The 15,049-nt window shown below is 36.9% G+C and overlaps 1 protein-coding gene across 1 annotated transcript in view; it reads right to left on the bottom strand.

Annotated features, from left to right (window-relative positions):
* Positions 1 to 373: 373 nt before the first annotated feature.
* The window catches only part of LRIT3 (leucine rich repeat, Ig-like and transmembrane domains 3), a 26,346-nt gene continuing 11,670 nt past the window's right edge, over positions 374 to 15,049 (bottom strand). The window contains exons 3-4 of the mRNA XM_023220061.3: positions 4,748 to 5,053; positions 374 to 3,011 (exon numbers count right to left, since the gene is read on the bottom strand). Coding sequence (XP_023075829.1) covers positions 1,870 to 3,011; positions 4,748 to 5,053 — 1,448 coding nt within the window. The 3' untranslated portion in view covers positions 374 to 1,869. The remainder of the gene's footprint in view (positions 3,012 to 4,747; positions 5,054 to 15,049) is intronic.

Here is a 15,049-nt window from a genome sequence, read left to right as displayed (position 1 = left end):
GGGACGAGGAGCTCCTCTCCCATAGCTGAGGCTAGAGACACACCAGCTGGTGGGTGGCTCTTCAAGCCCAGGGTGTCCCCCAGCCTACAGCATTCCTACCACTCTCCTCCTAGGAGCCCACCTTCCTGTGGGACCAGAGTGGTCTTAAAAGTAATTTTGGCAAATTTTGCCTGGTGTCTACCTCCAAAACAGAGGCATGAAGTGAAGTTAGAAGGCAGCGACAGATGTGAAAATAGAACAAAAACTGCCAGACCCACTGTAGAGTGTTCCTCAGATCTCACCCAATCTCTTGATCACAGCCAGGCCCTGGCCACTCTCCCTTGATCCTCCTATAGAAATGGGTGTCATCACTCATTGACTTACTTAAATTTCATCCTCTTACAAGGAAAGCAGGAGCTGGCTGGTGTCATGGGCCGGATATAGTCAGAGGTCAGATGACCAACTGACTAGGAGGGCTTCTATTTGAGGACCATTCTCAGAGTTTGGGAGATCTTTCCCATTTCTTATACATGTATTCAGTCTGGGTCAATTACCAAGTGTTTCTTTCATAGAGCAGGTTTAATCTAGTAAGGGTAGGCTTTGTTCTAATATTTATGAAAGTTGCATCTGTGCTGAGGTGGCCTTGTCTCCTGGAAATCCCTGGGCCAGGTTGCATCCTGCTAAGTTACATGTAATATCAGCCCTGTGAGATGCTTGAGTGGGTCTTATCACTATCACTAATCTTAAAGCCACAAGATGTCTCTTATAGGACACTACAGTTATTAAAATATTCCCTTTCTAAAAAAACTAAATTTTATTTATGAACTCCTTTCCTATGTATTTAAGTTCCCCGATGTTTTTAACCTAGGAAAAGAGTCTAACCAAATGAATCTACTGAGGCTTCCCTTTCAAAATCCTCAAATATCCTTTGGGGTTCTAAAACAGACTTTCAAAGGGCTGTAAGTAATTTCAAAAGCTGTTTCTTTATCAACAGAATCAAAAGATAATATGGCAGAAGACAAACTGCTTGGCTCGTGATCCTTTGGCTACTTGTATATCTTCTGACAAAGCAGAAGAAAGAAGGAATGAAGGAAGGAAAGGGAGGGTGGACCAGGAAGGAAGAAAGAAGGGAGAAAATAAGAGCAAATAGCAAAATATTAAAAGACTGATTTAAAGTTATTTTTAAATATCCATATTATATGTCAGCAGATGTGTTTCAATGCAACAGTTACCATTTTTAAAGAAATGGTCTATTTGTCATAATCCTCTTTGTATACTTACTGTTACTAATACCTATATTTCTAAAGAAAAGCAAAAATTTTTCTTACATGCAATATGAACACAACTCTATAGTATTACAATGTATAATGGTATGAAGAGACAGAGCCCTTCCTCCCCTATGAGTTAGATTTAACCTTAGTGAACGAAAAATCTTTTGTGATCCCACACTCTCCATTAGGCAATGTCAGAAAATGTCCACAGAAAATGCCATAATGCACTTCGAACATGAATAAACATCAAGGCTTAGCTGGTTTTGCTAATGTTTCCTCGTTACTCAAAAAACTGTATTTTTAAATACAGAGTTAATTTGCTACTTTCACATGAACTTATTTTTAAGAACTAAAACATTACCCTAAAAAGTATTAATAATTTATTAAGCAACACTCTAAAAATTATTTCTGTAGACCTTTTCCACACCAGAAAAAAAATCAACGTTATTTGTCTTTTCAGTTCAGAGGTCTCATGCTATTTTTTAAACACACTTAAAAGCATTCCATTTGTGATTTTCACATACAATGTGAAAGTCTGTCCAAAAATCATCCAAACCTAGGGTCAATTATACCCTTAGATGCTAATGTTGTAGCTCACATGTACCTGAGCTGCAGAACCTTAGCAATAATGCTCTGGTCTGGAACTTTCACTTTTAAAAGTCACCTGAGATTCCACACTTGACCTCGAACAAAGCAGCAATTTTTCTGACTCATCCCTGTGCCTTCGTGTCCAGAGCTCACCTACACTTTGAGACCTGGGAAACAGGGTCTCAAATTGGATATAAGTCTCTTTTGCCAAATCATCTTCCCAAAAAGGTTCTGACTTACATTGCAGTTTGCAAACTTTGTACAACAAGAAACAGATCAATAGTAAGACAACAACACAGGCAGTACTGGTCACCACGAGAAGGAGAGACCATTGAGAATCATCTTCTTCTACTCTTTCGGTAGAAAAGGTGATGCATTGGTCTTTCTGGGGAGGCACTCCTCTTGGACAGACACAGGCCATGTATTGCCCACCAGGTTCCAAGCCATCTATGGTTACTTGGTTCTTGCTGGAGTCTGCATTCAACAGCAGCAGGTCCTTCCCACCATACTTGGAATACAACACAGTCACTGCAGAGTTATGTGTGGTGTTGATCATATTCCACATCAATGTCACACTCTCTTTAGTCTCGCTGACCACTCTGAGGTTTTCTATTGTGGCATTTGTCTCCGTAAGCATTGTTTGATCCAACAATGCCAGCTCTTCTTTCTTTCTTGTGCTGGCTGGAGGAAGCTTACTTCCACTCTTTGCTGCCTTTAAATTTCTTTTCCCATCTGGGTGGAGCTGGAATGATTGCTTATTGGCCATAGTGGTGGCTGAGATGCTTGTGCTCAGAGTTGTGATTGAAGAAACAGTGGAGGAGAAGAAAGGAGATAAAGAGAAGGAAGCAGTAGAGGTAGGAGACAAAGTAGAAGCAGAAAAAGAAGATGTGGGGGAGAAGGAAGAGGACCAAGGATATGATGATGCGCTAGATCCAGATGTAGATCTTCCAGATCCCGGCTGGGCATCCCACTCAGGATGATCTCCAGTTCTTTCAGAAGTGTCTGGTGGTATCGGAGTTGTAGTAATGCCAAGCACTGTCACAGTAACCACAGCTTCTGACATCCCAGCCAGATTTTTGGCCTTACACTTGTAATCCCCAGCGTCTTTGGAAGAAATGCCTGTCAAGCTCATTATGGACCATCTGACTCCTTCCTCTGGAGATTCTTGTATTACTGGAAGAAAACAAATATATACTCTGTGAGGAACAAAAGGAAAATTCAAGCAACCATGCCAACTGAGGAGGAAACAACTATCCGCTCTACATGCATCTCTCACAGAAACCGAGAGGGAAATGGCACCCTGCAAGTCTCTGACAGTGGGCGATGGTTCTGCAAACTGCTTACATCAAGGTCTAGGAGCTGCCAGGTGTTGTGAGGTCTGTCTAGGGAATAGTATTTTTAAAAAACAAAAGGCTGGGAATCAGGAGACTTGGGTTTTAGAAACTTTTGCCCACTAAATAGCATGTGGTTGTGAATAAGTCAATTCCTGTCTTTAGGCCTCTGTTTCTGCATTTATAAGAGGATGAGATAAAGTAATCTCAAAGGTCCCTTTCAGTTTTAAGTCACTGCGATTCTACAGAATGTTTATCATATGACCTTACATAAGTAATTCTTATGATATGTTTTCACAGTAATAAAATGCATATATCCTTCTAGCCAGAGGTACAGCAGATCATTTTCTGGCATGGCAGAGTCATCATTTGTATTTGGAATGATTTATTTTATATTTAACTTAGATAAACTAGCAAATCATGGGTTCTTCTGTTTGCAGAATAACATATAATTTTTTAAAAAATCAGAATTTTGCTATCCTAAACTCTGATATCTGGGTATATTTTCATTCTGTCTTGATTTCAGCAGCTTTTCAAAGAATAATAATGCGCAGAACAATATCCCAGTAACCCAAAACTTAACTCACAAGCTGAAACTGTGGACCATTGACTACCTATATATAGGAATATTATTATTAACTTCTTTATTTCCACCAGGTTTCATTATTTCAACCTGAATTTTAGTTTAATTTTGAAGAGTTTTAAAAATGTATCACTTTAATTGTCAGAATAACACTGTTGAAACTGGGTACAAAGCATGCATATTGTCACACTAGAATCTGAAAAGTCTATATAATCAATATTTCTAAAAATTATACTTTTTGATTCATAATAAGGTCTCCATGTAATTTATTATTTAAATAATTATTCAAAAATGAGAGACTTGTACAAAAGCCTCGCTCCACTCGGCGTTTTTGTTGGTTTTTGTTTTGTTTTGTTTTGTTTTTTATTTTGGAGATGGAGTCTTACTCTGTCACCCAGGCTGGAGTGCAGTGGTGCAATCTTGACTCACTGCAACCTCTGCCCCCCAGGTTCAAGCGATTCTCCTGCCTCAGCCTCCTGAGTAGCTGGGATTACAGGTGCGCACTACCAAGCACGGCTACTTTTTGTATTTTTAGTAGAGATGGAGTTTCACCATGTTGGCCAGGCTGGTCACAAACTCCTGACCTCAGGTGATCTGCCCACTTCGGCCTCCCAAAGTGCTGGGATTATAGGCGTGAGCCACCACACCCGACCAGCAAAAGGCCCTTTTTAAAAAATTGTAATAGTTGTACATTTTGAAGTGAGCTGTATCCAAGATGATGAAGCAAGACAAAGGCCTTGTCTGCCATTGATCCATTCACTGCATTGTTTCATTCTACCTAAGAAAAAGAGTTTAGATTGTCTAATTTTATCTAGGTAGTTAGATAAACTGAGGAGAATACTAACCAATACAATGTACCTTTAAAATCCCTTGCACCCAATAATCTTGAAATAGTTCATTAGTGTTAACTAGCTAATTTCAAATCACACAAAACATGATGTTAACTTCAGAGCTTAGTAATCTCCTTTGATCATGGGGCTGAATTAAGAAAATACCTGTATAATTAACTAGCGAGCTGTCAGATCTGGTCCATGTGAGCTGTGGGGTGGGGAAGCCAGTGGCATCACACCGCAGTAGAACATTACTGCCGAGAGCAGACATTATTTTGGTGGCTGAGGTCATCACTGATGGTTTCAGACAATGCTCCAATTCAGCCCGCTGAAACAAAATTCCTGTGAGGCGTTCAGGTTCACTGCAAGTCATCAGTGGATCCAGAAGCACTATAGCAGGGTCAACAACCTTTGACAACTCAATCATTTTGGAAATATGACAGTCACAGAACCAAGGATTGTCCTGTAGACCTAAAACAGAAGGTAGGAAAGGTTGACAAAGATAATTCTGATGACTTCAGTTTATGTCCTGCTTCTTGAGAAGGTAGGGATCCACACTATCTCCCTAAAAACAGAAGTGCCTTGAGGGATGAAGCAGAGTCACCTTTATGTCAGTTTTGTTCTGCAATCCAGCAATCTCGATGAATATATCCTGTCCATTAGTTCAGATCATTAATAATCATGGCTAATACTTATTGAGCATTTACTCTGCTAGATTATCTTCTAAGCACTTACCTGTATTATCACATGTAATCCCAATAATCCTATGAGAAAAATGATATTATTATCCCTATGTTAATGATGCAGCTCAGACTTTATCTATCCCTATGTTAAAGATGAGGCCTCAGAGGGGCCCAGTAACTTGGCCAAGGTCACAAAGCTAATTAGTCTCAGGGCTAAAACTTTAATCCAGGTACCATAGAATGCCACAATACAGTAATAAAGATCTTTCGAAGGTGTTATGAAAGTACTTACAGTATTGTAAGTATTATAGGGTGCTCAGAGGCACCAAATTCAGCCTGGAATAGGTTATGGTTTTATGTGATTTGAAGGTGTATTGAGGTAACGCAAGCTTTGTGTGGCAAAAAATATAGAGTGAGATGCTGGCAATGGCAGGAGAGAAGCCTCAAAAAGCTGGTGGAAGCAAGAACGTGGCTTGGCATGAATGTCATATGTGGTGACCATGAAGGTGACTTGCTCAATACTCCTTCAAGAGAGAATCAGCTGCAAGCAATGCGGTTAGCGGACAGCTTCCGGTTGCAAGCATCTTCAGGATGTCTCACTTTCAGAATTGTTAGCAGAAGCCTTTGGGCCTTCAAGGAGGCTATCAGTGAGAGCTTGAAGAAAAGTGAGAAAAATGTTGCTGGAAACTAGGGGAAAGAGGATCTTTGCTATGGAGTAGCAAAAAGTTTAGCAGCACTGTCACCTGTGGTCCACATGGAAAGTCAAAAACATATGCAATGCAATGTGGTCTACCTAAGGATATTTCCACAAAGACTGTTCAAACTACTCCCTGGTGTGTTTCAGGTAATAAAATATAAAGGAGAGGCAACAGTTAAAGAAGAACTGTTAAATATAAAGGAACCGAAACTTGCTGAGTTCAATTAAAAAACTGTTTCTTATTCTTAGCCTCTCCAAAATTCTCAAATTAAGATAGAACTTCAGAGCAAACATCAAATCCAGGTGGGACTATAAAATTTTTTGCTAAAATCTCAGAAGGATCTAAAATGGAGCTTTAGAGCATTCTGTCAGGCAAAAGTCTCTCTAGGATCTTAGGAGTGATGTTCCATAACAGCCTCATATAAAGCCCAAGATAGAAAAAAATTTATCACAGAGATTTGTGGTTATAGCTTTTTACTAATGGAGTAGATTATAAATTGAGAAGAAAAGACAGAACTGCAATTTTACAAATTCAAACCATGGTGGAAATGTAACTGTTAGTTCATAAATTCTAGATTTTTATTATACTTTTTAAAAATTATAATAGCAAGTCATGACTGGCTCATATTTTTCTGCCAGTATTGGTAAAAGTTTACTTTTTCATCTCCTGTTTTAGAAGTATGCTTTTCTTCCATGGGTGAATAACTTTAAACTTTTCCTCTTATATTTAATGTTGTTAATCTATACCTAGTTATTGAACTAATATTAATTTGAATTCTGTTGTCTTAACTGTTGGCTCTTTCATCCAATATTATGTGATAAGCAGACTTTCTGGCTTATTTTATATTGCTATGACTACGTGTGGCTCTGGAACTTAATGTCTGGGCTGAAATCTCGGTTCTATCAGGCTTCACTCCCACGAGTCGATATCTATAATAACAACCTCTCTCAGCCTCATCTATAGAATGTAGTAGTTCTTTCATAGAGTTGCATGACTTTTTAATTACATAATTCATGGAAATTACCTTGAACAATGGTTTATTCACAGTAGAATCTCTGTGACCTTTAAACTTTCTTGCTGAATATAGTACTTAAAATCTTTTGTAAAATATAGTCATTTCAATCTCTGAATAAGTAACAAATTCCATACACATAAAACATATTCCCTATACTAGAGTCCATATTTTCTTGATCTTAACAAAAGAAACCAAATGTAATACAATCTGTACATCTACTAAGAAAGAATTCAAAACAAGTACATAAGTAATGGTGGAGATATGATCTGATAGATACCGAAACACCTATAATAATGCAGTCAGTTCATAGACATTCAAAAACCCACTTCACCACCAGATACCACATTAGATATTCAGTCATTATTGTTCATATTAGTTGACCTGATATGTGAAGGCCAGATTTAAATATATGAAAGAGAAATTTTAAAAGTAACAGGAAATGACATTCTCACCAACTTTACTGTGCCTGGGTTCCTGATGAGGCTCAACCATTAATTAATTCTGTGACCTGGATGATGCAACCTTGCTGAGCCTCAGTTTTCTCTTCAGCAAAATGGGAGAGTTGACTAGATAAATGCTAGAGCTTTCTATACCCGTAATGTTCTATCTGCCTATAAAATAAAAATAATGATCATAGACTAAAAGAAACCATAGATGGAACAACAAACTAACACTAAAATCGATCATCACTCAGTAAAAAGCAGAAGAATATGATAGAATGCCTAATTTGTAACATTTTTATCTCTATTGATTGGGGTGCTAAAGATAATCTGTGGATCTAGACTCTCCTAATAGTGCTTATTTTTAAACATTAAATCTTTCAAGTTTGTGACTTTTCTATGTCTACACTGATACACAGTTCAAATGTGAATATCATACAAAGTGAAGCTAGTTTATCAACTGTGACTATAAGACAGACCAAAAGTAGTCAATTCTCCTTTTATAAACAATATAACTGGTTTTACTTATTAAAATTGAGGGGAGGGGGAATCACTAACCTCTTCCAAAGGCTGAAATCCCTTCAGTAGTTTATTTTACTTTGTACATGTACTTTTTACATTAACCAGTTTTGCTTATATACATGTAAATGTTATTGTAAAGAACTAAATTTGGATTAGATTGTTTGACTGTGACCCACACGATTTAACAAATTAATCAGGTCAGTTTGTGTGTAACGTGCCAATAACCTCTACAAAAACTTATAAAAGATTAAAAATGTTGTTATCAATTGGTATTGTCAGAATTGTGAGCTGTAGTTTGCAAGAAAATCAATAATAATATTGATTAGAAATAATATATGGCTTGCCTCTCACAAGTAATAAAATCTCAAAATGAGGATCCAATCATGTGTCTGCTCCCTGAGCGAGAGAGAAAACCAGCGAAGAGAAGAGCACAGGACACACCCTGGCAAGTGTCCTCTAGGGCAAAGGGATGTTATCATAGTGCCTAAGAGGAGGAGAGGGGATATTTTAAGTTAGATAAAAACAATCAAAAAATTTAGAAAGGAACATGTAAACACCCACCTTAATATAGTAAGAATTCATAAATAGAATGATACTAAAACACTTATATTGAAATAAAAGGTTACTTATATTTTATATCTATAAATTTGTGTCAATATTCTATATATAAAAGCTATGCTCATCATAGCTATCTTATTTGATTTTAAGATTAATTTCTAAATCTCCCAGCACATCAAATTTATTCAGTCATATAATATGTATAGACTATTTCATACTTTGAAAACACTTCAACTTATGCCAGATTTTTTTCTTTATATAATACTAGCAATGCAAGTTACAAGTTGCTGATTGCTTCCTATGTGGCAAAGGCTGTGCTTGTCCAAAACTGCAGAGGCCCTGAGATTTGACCCTACTTTAGAGTGACCAACCCATTCCAGTTTGCCAGCAACTCATTTCAGTTTGCCCAGGACTTTCTTGCTTTTAGCACTGAAAGGTCCACATCCTGGGAAACTCCTCAGATATGGGCAAGTTTGCCTGCCATCATTTTATGGATGTTGGTAGAAGACAAGACTCCTGCTCAGGGTTGAAGGAGTTCATTGCTCACAGCACTGAAGGGAGACATCTTTATTATACTGGGCAGTAAGCATACTTACCCTTTGCTCTGGAAAGAGATATATTTCAACCTCCAAAGCTGTTCTCTTAAAAACAGCTTGAAAAGGTAATGCAGAATAAAAGGTAATCTTTGAAAAGGTAGTGCAGGATAAAAGGTAATCAATGTCTGCCTCTGCTCACAAGACACACAGAGATTCAGGAGATCAAAGAACAACAGCACTAAGCGTCTGAAGGATGGTCTGACTCAATCCTCACAAAAGCATGGGAACGGTAGTACTATTATCATCCCCATTTTAAAGATGAGAAAACCAAGGTTCAGGAAGCTTAAGGAATATGCCCAAGGTTATACAGTTAGACAGCCAGGATTTGAACTTCAGCATCTTGATCTTGAACCACCATGCTGGTTAAAGCTCTTAACCACCCACCATAGTGGTTAAAGCTCTTAACCGCCATGTTATGCCTTATACCATACCTCTGGAATCTGGTATTATTCTTCCAATTTTACACCAAAGGAAACCAAAGCACAAAGATACTACCACCTTGACTTTGTAAATGGCTTAGAATCCTACATCCCAGATTTTTTTTAGCATCATAATCTAACACCCTTTCTATCATTACTCATCTCTTTGCCATCTAAAAACATTTAGAGTCACAGTGGCAGTCATAAGTGCTATTATCCACAAATAAAAAAATGTTCAGGCACAATGGCTCACACCTGTAATCCCAACACTTTGTGAGGCTAGGTGGGAAGATTGCTTGAGGTCAGGAGTTCAAGGCCAGCTTGTGCAACATGGCAAGATCCTGTCTCTACAAAAAATACAAAAATTAGCCAGGTATGGTGGTGGCACTTTCCTGTTGTCCCAGCTACCCAGGAGGCTGAATTGGGAGGATCAACTGAGCCCAGGAGGTTGAGGCTGCAGTAAGATGTGATTACGCCACTACACTCCAGCCTGGGTGACAAAGTGAGATACTCTTTCAAAATAAAATAAACTAAAAATTTAAAAATGTTAAAGCAGCACTATCTGGAGTATAAATGTTTGCATAGGGAAAGATTCAAGAGCTATAATGTTAACAATTTATTTCATGCTTTGAAATTATTAAAAAATATATTAATGGTGAAAGAAAATTCTTTAAAAAACTAATTTAACTGGTTATATATAAAAGTTATGTAAATATTTTTAAATCCCTCAAAAATAAAATGCCTATTTACTCCAGCTTGAAACATCTAAGGTCAAAGGTACAAATTTTAAAACCTGAATAAAAATCGTGATCCAAGAACTGAATACATTTAAGTGTTTTTTTCTTCTGAGGACAAAGGTAAGAGAACTCTCTCAAGTTAAACTGTTACTTGTACTGCATTCCTTCAAGGCAACACATCAACTAAAATTACACTAATTTGCATTAATTAGTTTACTTTATATAACTGTTCTTGGATGAGCCAAGTGAACTTTATCCTTTCTAAAAGAATAATATTTATATGCATCAGAATAGTTGGACTAAATGTGCTATTTTTGTGTGAAAAGTGAGCAATAAATTTTTGTACAAAAGTTACTCTGAGGACTATAAGCCCTTGAAGACAAAGACTATGCCTACTCAGCTTTGTGGAGACAACAGTGTTTAACAATTCAGTGAGGAAAGGAACGTCTTTTTAATGAATGGTGCTGAAACAAGTGGACACGTATTCGCACCTGAACCCCTACTTTACACAATACTCAAAAACTATTTTGAGATAGATAATAGCTATAAGCTTAAGAGCTAAGAAAATACAGCTAAAAATTGAGTATAAAGGCTAAAACAATAAGAAAATATATCTGTGATTTTGTGGTAGGCAAGTATTTTTTAGATGATACACAGAAAGCACTAACTATAAAAGAAAAAAAACTAATGAATAAAATGTCATCAAAATGTAAACCTTTTTTACCAAAGACACCAGGAAAAAATGAATAGGCAAGTCAGCCTTGGAGAAAATATTCACAATGCATATAACAGACAAAAGACTTATATTCAATAAAGAAAAGACAAATAACCCTTAAAAACTAAGCAAAAGATAGTTCATAAAGGAAGATATACAGTGACCCATAAGCAAATGAAAATCTGGCCAACGCCATTAATAATTAGGGAAACGGAAATTAAGAATCACATTGTGATACTGCTTCCTGATGAAAAAGACCAACATCATCAACTTGTTGGCGAGGATACGGAACAACCAGACTGTCATGCAGTGCTAGTGGGAATGATAATGTTATACAGCCTCTTTGGAAAATGGGCAGTTTCCTTAAAAGTTATACATATAGCCATTATTTTTTTCCTTTTTTTTCCACCCAGGATGGAGTGCAGTGACGTGATCTCAATTCACTGCAACATTCGCCTCCCAGGTTTTTCCTACCTCAGTCTCCTGAGTAGCTGGGACTATAGGCACGCACCACAACACCTGACTAATTTTTGTATTTTTTAGTAGAGACGGGGTTTCGCCACATTGGCCAGGCTGGTCTCAAACTCCTGACCTCAACTGATCTGCCTGCCTTGGCCTCCCAAAAGGCTGGGATTACAGGCGTGAGCCACTGCGCCCAGTCATATAGCCATTCTATAATCCAGCAATTTCAATCCTAGGAATTTATCCAAGAGAAATGAAAACATGTGCCACAAAAAGCTTTGTACAAGAATGTTAATTGCAGCTTAATTTATTATTGCCCCAAACTCAAAACAGCCCATGTGTCCAACATCAGGAAAAAGGATAAACAATTACTTCATTCATACAACTGAATACAATTTTGCAATAACGAACTACCAATACATGCAACAGCATGGATGATTTTCAAAAACATAATGCTGAGTGAAAGAAGCGTGGCACAAAGGTGTATCTTATATGATTCCATTTACATGGAACATTCTAGAGCAGACACAACCTATAGTGATGAAAATTCAAATAGGTGAGGCAAGATTGGAAAGAAACACAGAACTTTCTGGAGTAATGGAAATATTCTGTATCTTGATAATGGTGTAAGTTACGTAAGGGTATACATTTATCAGAATTTAACAAACTGTAGACTTACAATCCTGCGTTTCACCTATGCAAAGTATACCTTAATGTCTCCATTAAAAACAAGGTTTTAAAAAGTAAAGAGTGATGCTTTGGAGATTAACTGTAAATTTGAAACTTGATTCTGCCTTCTTACTAGCTATAGAAAGAAGGTGAGGATTAGAGCACCCAGCAAGGCGTAAGTCTTACCTATGCGGATTTGTTTCCTCAAACCAAAAAAAGGATGGGGCACATCTATAGAGATTGATAAGTGTTTTTTGAACTAAATTAACACCATTTTAGAAAAGTCTGGAAATACTAGGGCTGCCACCACCCTTCAGGCAATCTCCATTTCAAATAGGAAAAGAGCCCACGTTTACAATTCAGCAAATTTGGGTACAAGTAAAACAACACCCCCCCAAAAAAAAGCATTTCATGTTTTATCCTACCACAGGCCTTTTTCTCGAAGACAAACAGTGTCAGGACTTACGGAATATGCCTGTGTAAATATTTACTTAATCTTGAGAAAGAAGCCATGGAAATTTACCTGCATTGCAAATCAAAACCTAGTTTTATAGTTAATTCCAATGTTCATTTGCGGGGCAATAGTTTAAGTTTTCACGGATACAATAAAGGACAATTTTACTAAGTTGATGTTTTTACTCCTGTAGAAGAGAAAGAGTAATTGAAAAACCTCACCTTAATTTTTTTATTACATAAATATATGGATCTAAAGTGATCAATAAAGTAATGCATAGATGAAGAAAGGAACTCTGTTATTATTATATACTTTGCATTACAAAGAAGGGAAGATGCGCCTGGGTTCTGGAGCCAGATGGCCTGTCCTTAAAGCTCAGCTCCACCACTATGTGTTGAGTGAATCTGGGCAAGTGTCTTAACTTGGGTCTCATTTTTTCATCTGTAAAATGGGCATGAAGTGGTATTTACTACAGGGTTGATGTGAGACTAGAAGTTACATAGGTCAAGTATAAGAACCAGACCTGGCATTGAGTAACTCCATCAAAATTAACTATTAGTGTTATTATTACAAATAGAACCTCCATCTGCTAACAATAATCAACACAGAGTAATAAAAACTAAGTAAAAGCAGACTCTATCCCACTATAACAGCACAGAGGCAAATTCTACAGGACACCTGGAAAGATATAATTGCTATACTTAAACACTAAGTTCTAGAAAATCTAGGACTGGTACTCATCACTATATTCAGTGATGCAACTAAAAGGCTCAAATATTGTTGGAATAACAAAAAGGCCAAACAAAGAGGTCTTTATAGGACACTCCCATCCCAGTCACAACTTCTACAGATAATTGTTGATCTAAAAGCATAATCTCAGAGACTGTAGACTTCATATTCTAAAGGACTGCTACATGAAATATTTCATTTCTTCTTATTACAGTCCTGGGAACAAAATGGAGGAAACCCTGCCATCACCATTTTCCAGATGAAAACACTGAGTTTTCTGTGTGTGATTTATCCACATCAATTAGTCCTCTCTTCTTCTCCTTTTGGGAACATATCAAACATGGCTTTGCTAAGGTCAGCTGCCACTCAACATGCTTCATACTATCCTTTGCTATTTATTATCATGCATGATCATTGCAGAACATTTTGGAAATACAGAAAAATGAAAAGATGTCCCACTAACCAAAAAAAAAAAAAATAGCTAAAGAGTTAGTGAATTTTTCAGTCTTTGTTTTTGTACATTTTTACATAGTTATGGTAATGCTTTCTATACAGTTACATAGCCTTGTTTTAAAATTTAATGTTATACAGAAGTATTTTCAAGTTACCACTTTTAAAATCTCTGGGCCCTAAAGTGCAGTTAAAACTGTTTGGGTAACTTCCCATGGACAGTAAAGTTTCATAACCCTTTCCCTTTGATCCCTAAGTTCCCATCCAGATTTAACTCCCAAGGGAAAAATATGAATGTTCTATCAATTGCTTCTTCATAGTAATGTTAGTAACTGATCATTAGAAAGCTATTAATTGCAATTTAGTAATTGAATTTTATTTTCTACCATATTACTCCATTGGGTTAATTCTATTAGAACAAAGAATTACTTTCCAGGAAACTTAGAAACATAGAATCTTCTAGCTATTAACCTTACTCATAAGGTTCAGATTGGTGGCTAAAATAAAGTAAACAAATACCGCAGTGTAGGTTTACATGTGCCTATCAGTGTATATAATAAGAACTCCACAAATATCTGTTAAGTTAAACTAATGTGATTTTATTCTCTAACCCATTCTACAATAGTACTTTTATTGTCTAACAAAAAAATGTTTAAAGGACTAGATGAACAGTGGGGAAAACATGAACTAGCTATATAAGAAGAGCTTATATGAGTTCTCCTCTTTCCACCTGGTTCTTATTAGTCATATTTTTTGTCTCGTAAACACCAAATACATTGACATTTCAACAAAAGCAATGCTAAAGTTATGTGAGTGCTATTACAGCACTTTCTTTTTTTACAAATATATATTTTACTTGTGCTTTATTTCAGGAAATATTTGATCATGTGATACTGGTCAGGAAGGATGCCTGGCACAAAGTTAGCATCTATGTTGTCTCGTACTCCAAAAGGCTTGTAAGTCATTTCGCTGGCCAAATGCCCAGAAGTTCTTTCATCTTCCTGAGAAATATAACCTCTGCTGCAGCTATGATGAAAATAACTTGGGAATGGACAACACAGCCTTATTGGGTGGAAAAGTGGAACAAAATTTTAGCACATCTAACTGATTGATCAAAGCTTCAGGCTTGTGTCTCATACAAAATATTACAATGCTTCACTGCCTATAGATACCCCTGAAAAGGGTCCAGGTCACTAATTTCAATCAGGCAATCACATGTTCTAGGCATTCACCATGTACAGAACTCCATGCAAAGCTCGCTCTCTCTTTCTCTAGATAGATAGATAGATAGATAGATAGATAGATAGATAGATAGATAGA

The sequence above is a fragment of the Piliocolobus tephrosceles genome, chromosome 3 (assembly GCF_002776525.5).
Source record: "Piliocolobus tephrosceles isolate RC106 chromosome 3, ASM277652v3, whole genome shotgun sequence".
NCBI lineage: Eukaryota > Metazoa > Chordata > Mammalia > Primates > Cercopithecidae > Piliocolobus > Piliocolobus tephrosceles.
The sequence above is the reverse complement of the archived record's forward strand: the minus strand, read 5'-3'. Positions and strand labels throughout refer to the sequence as shown.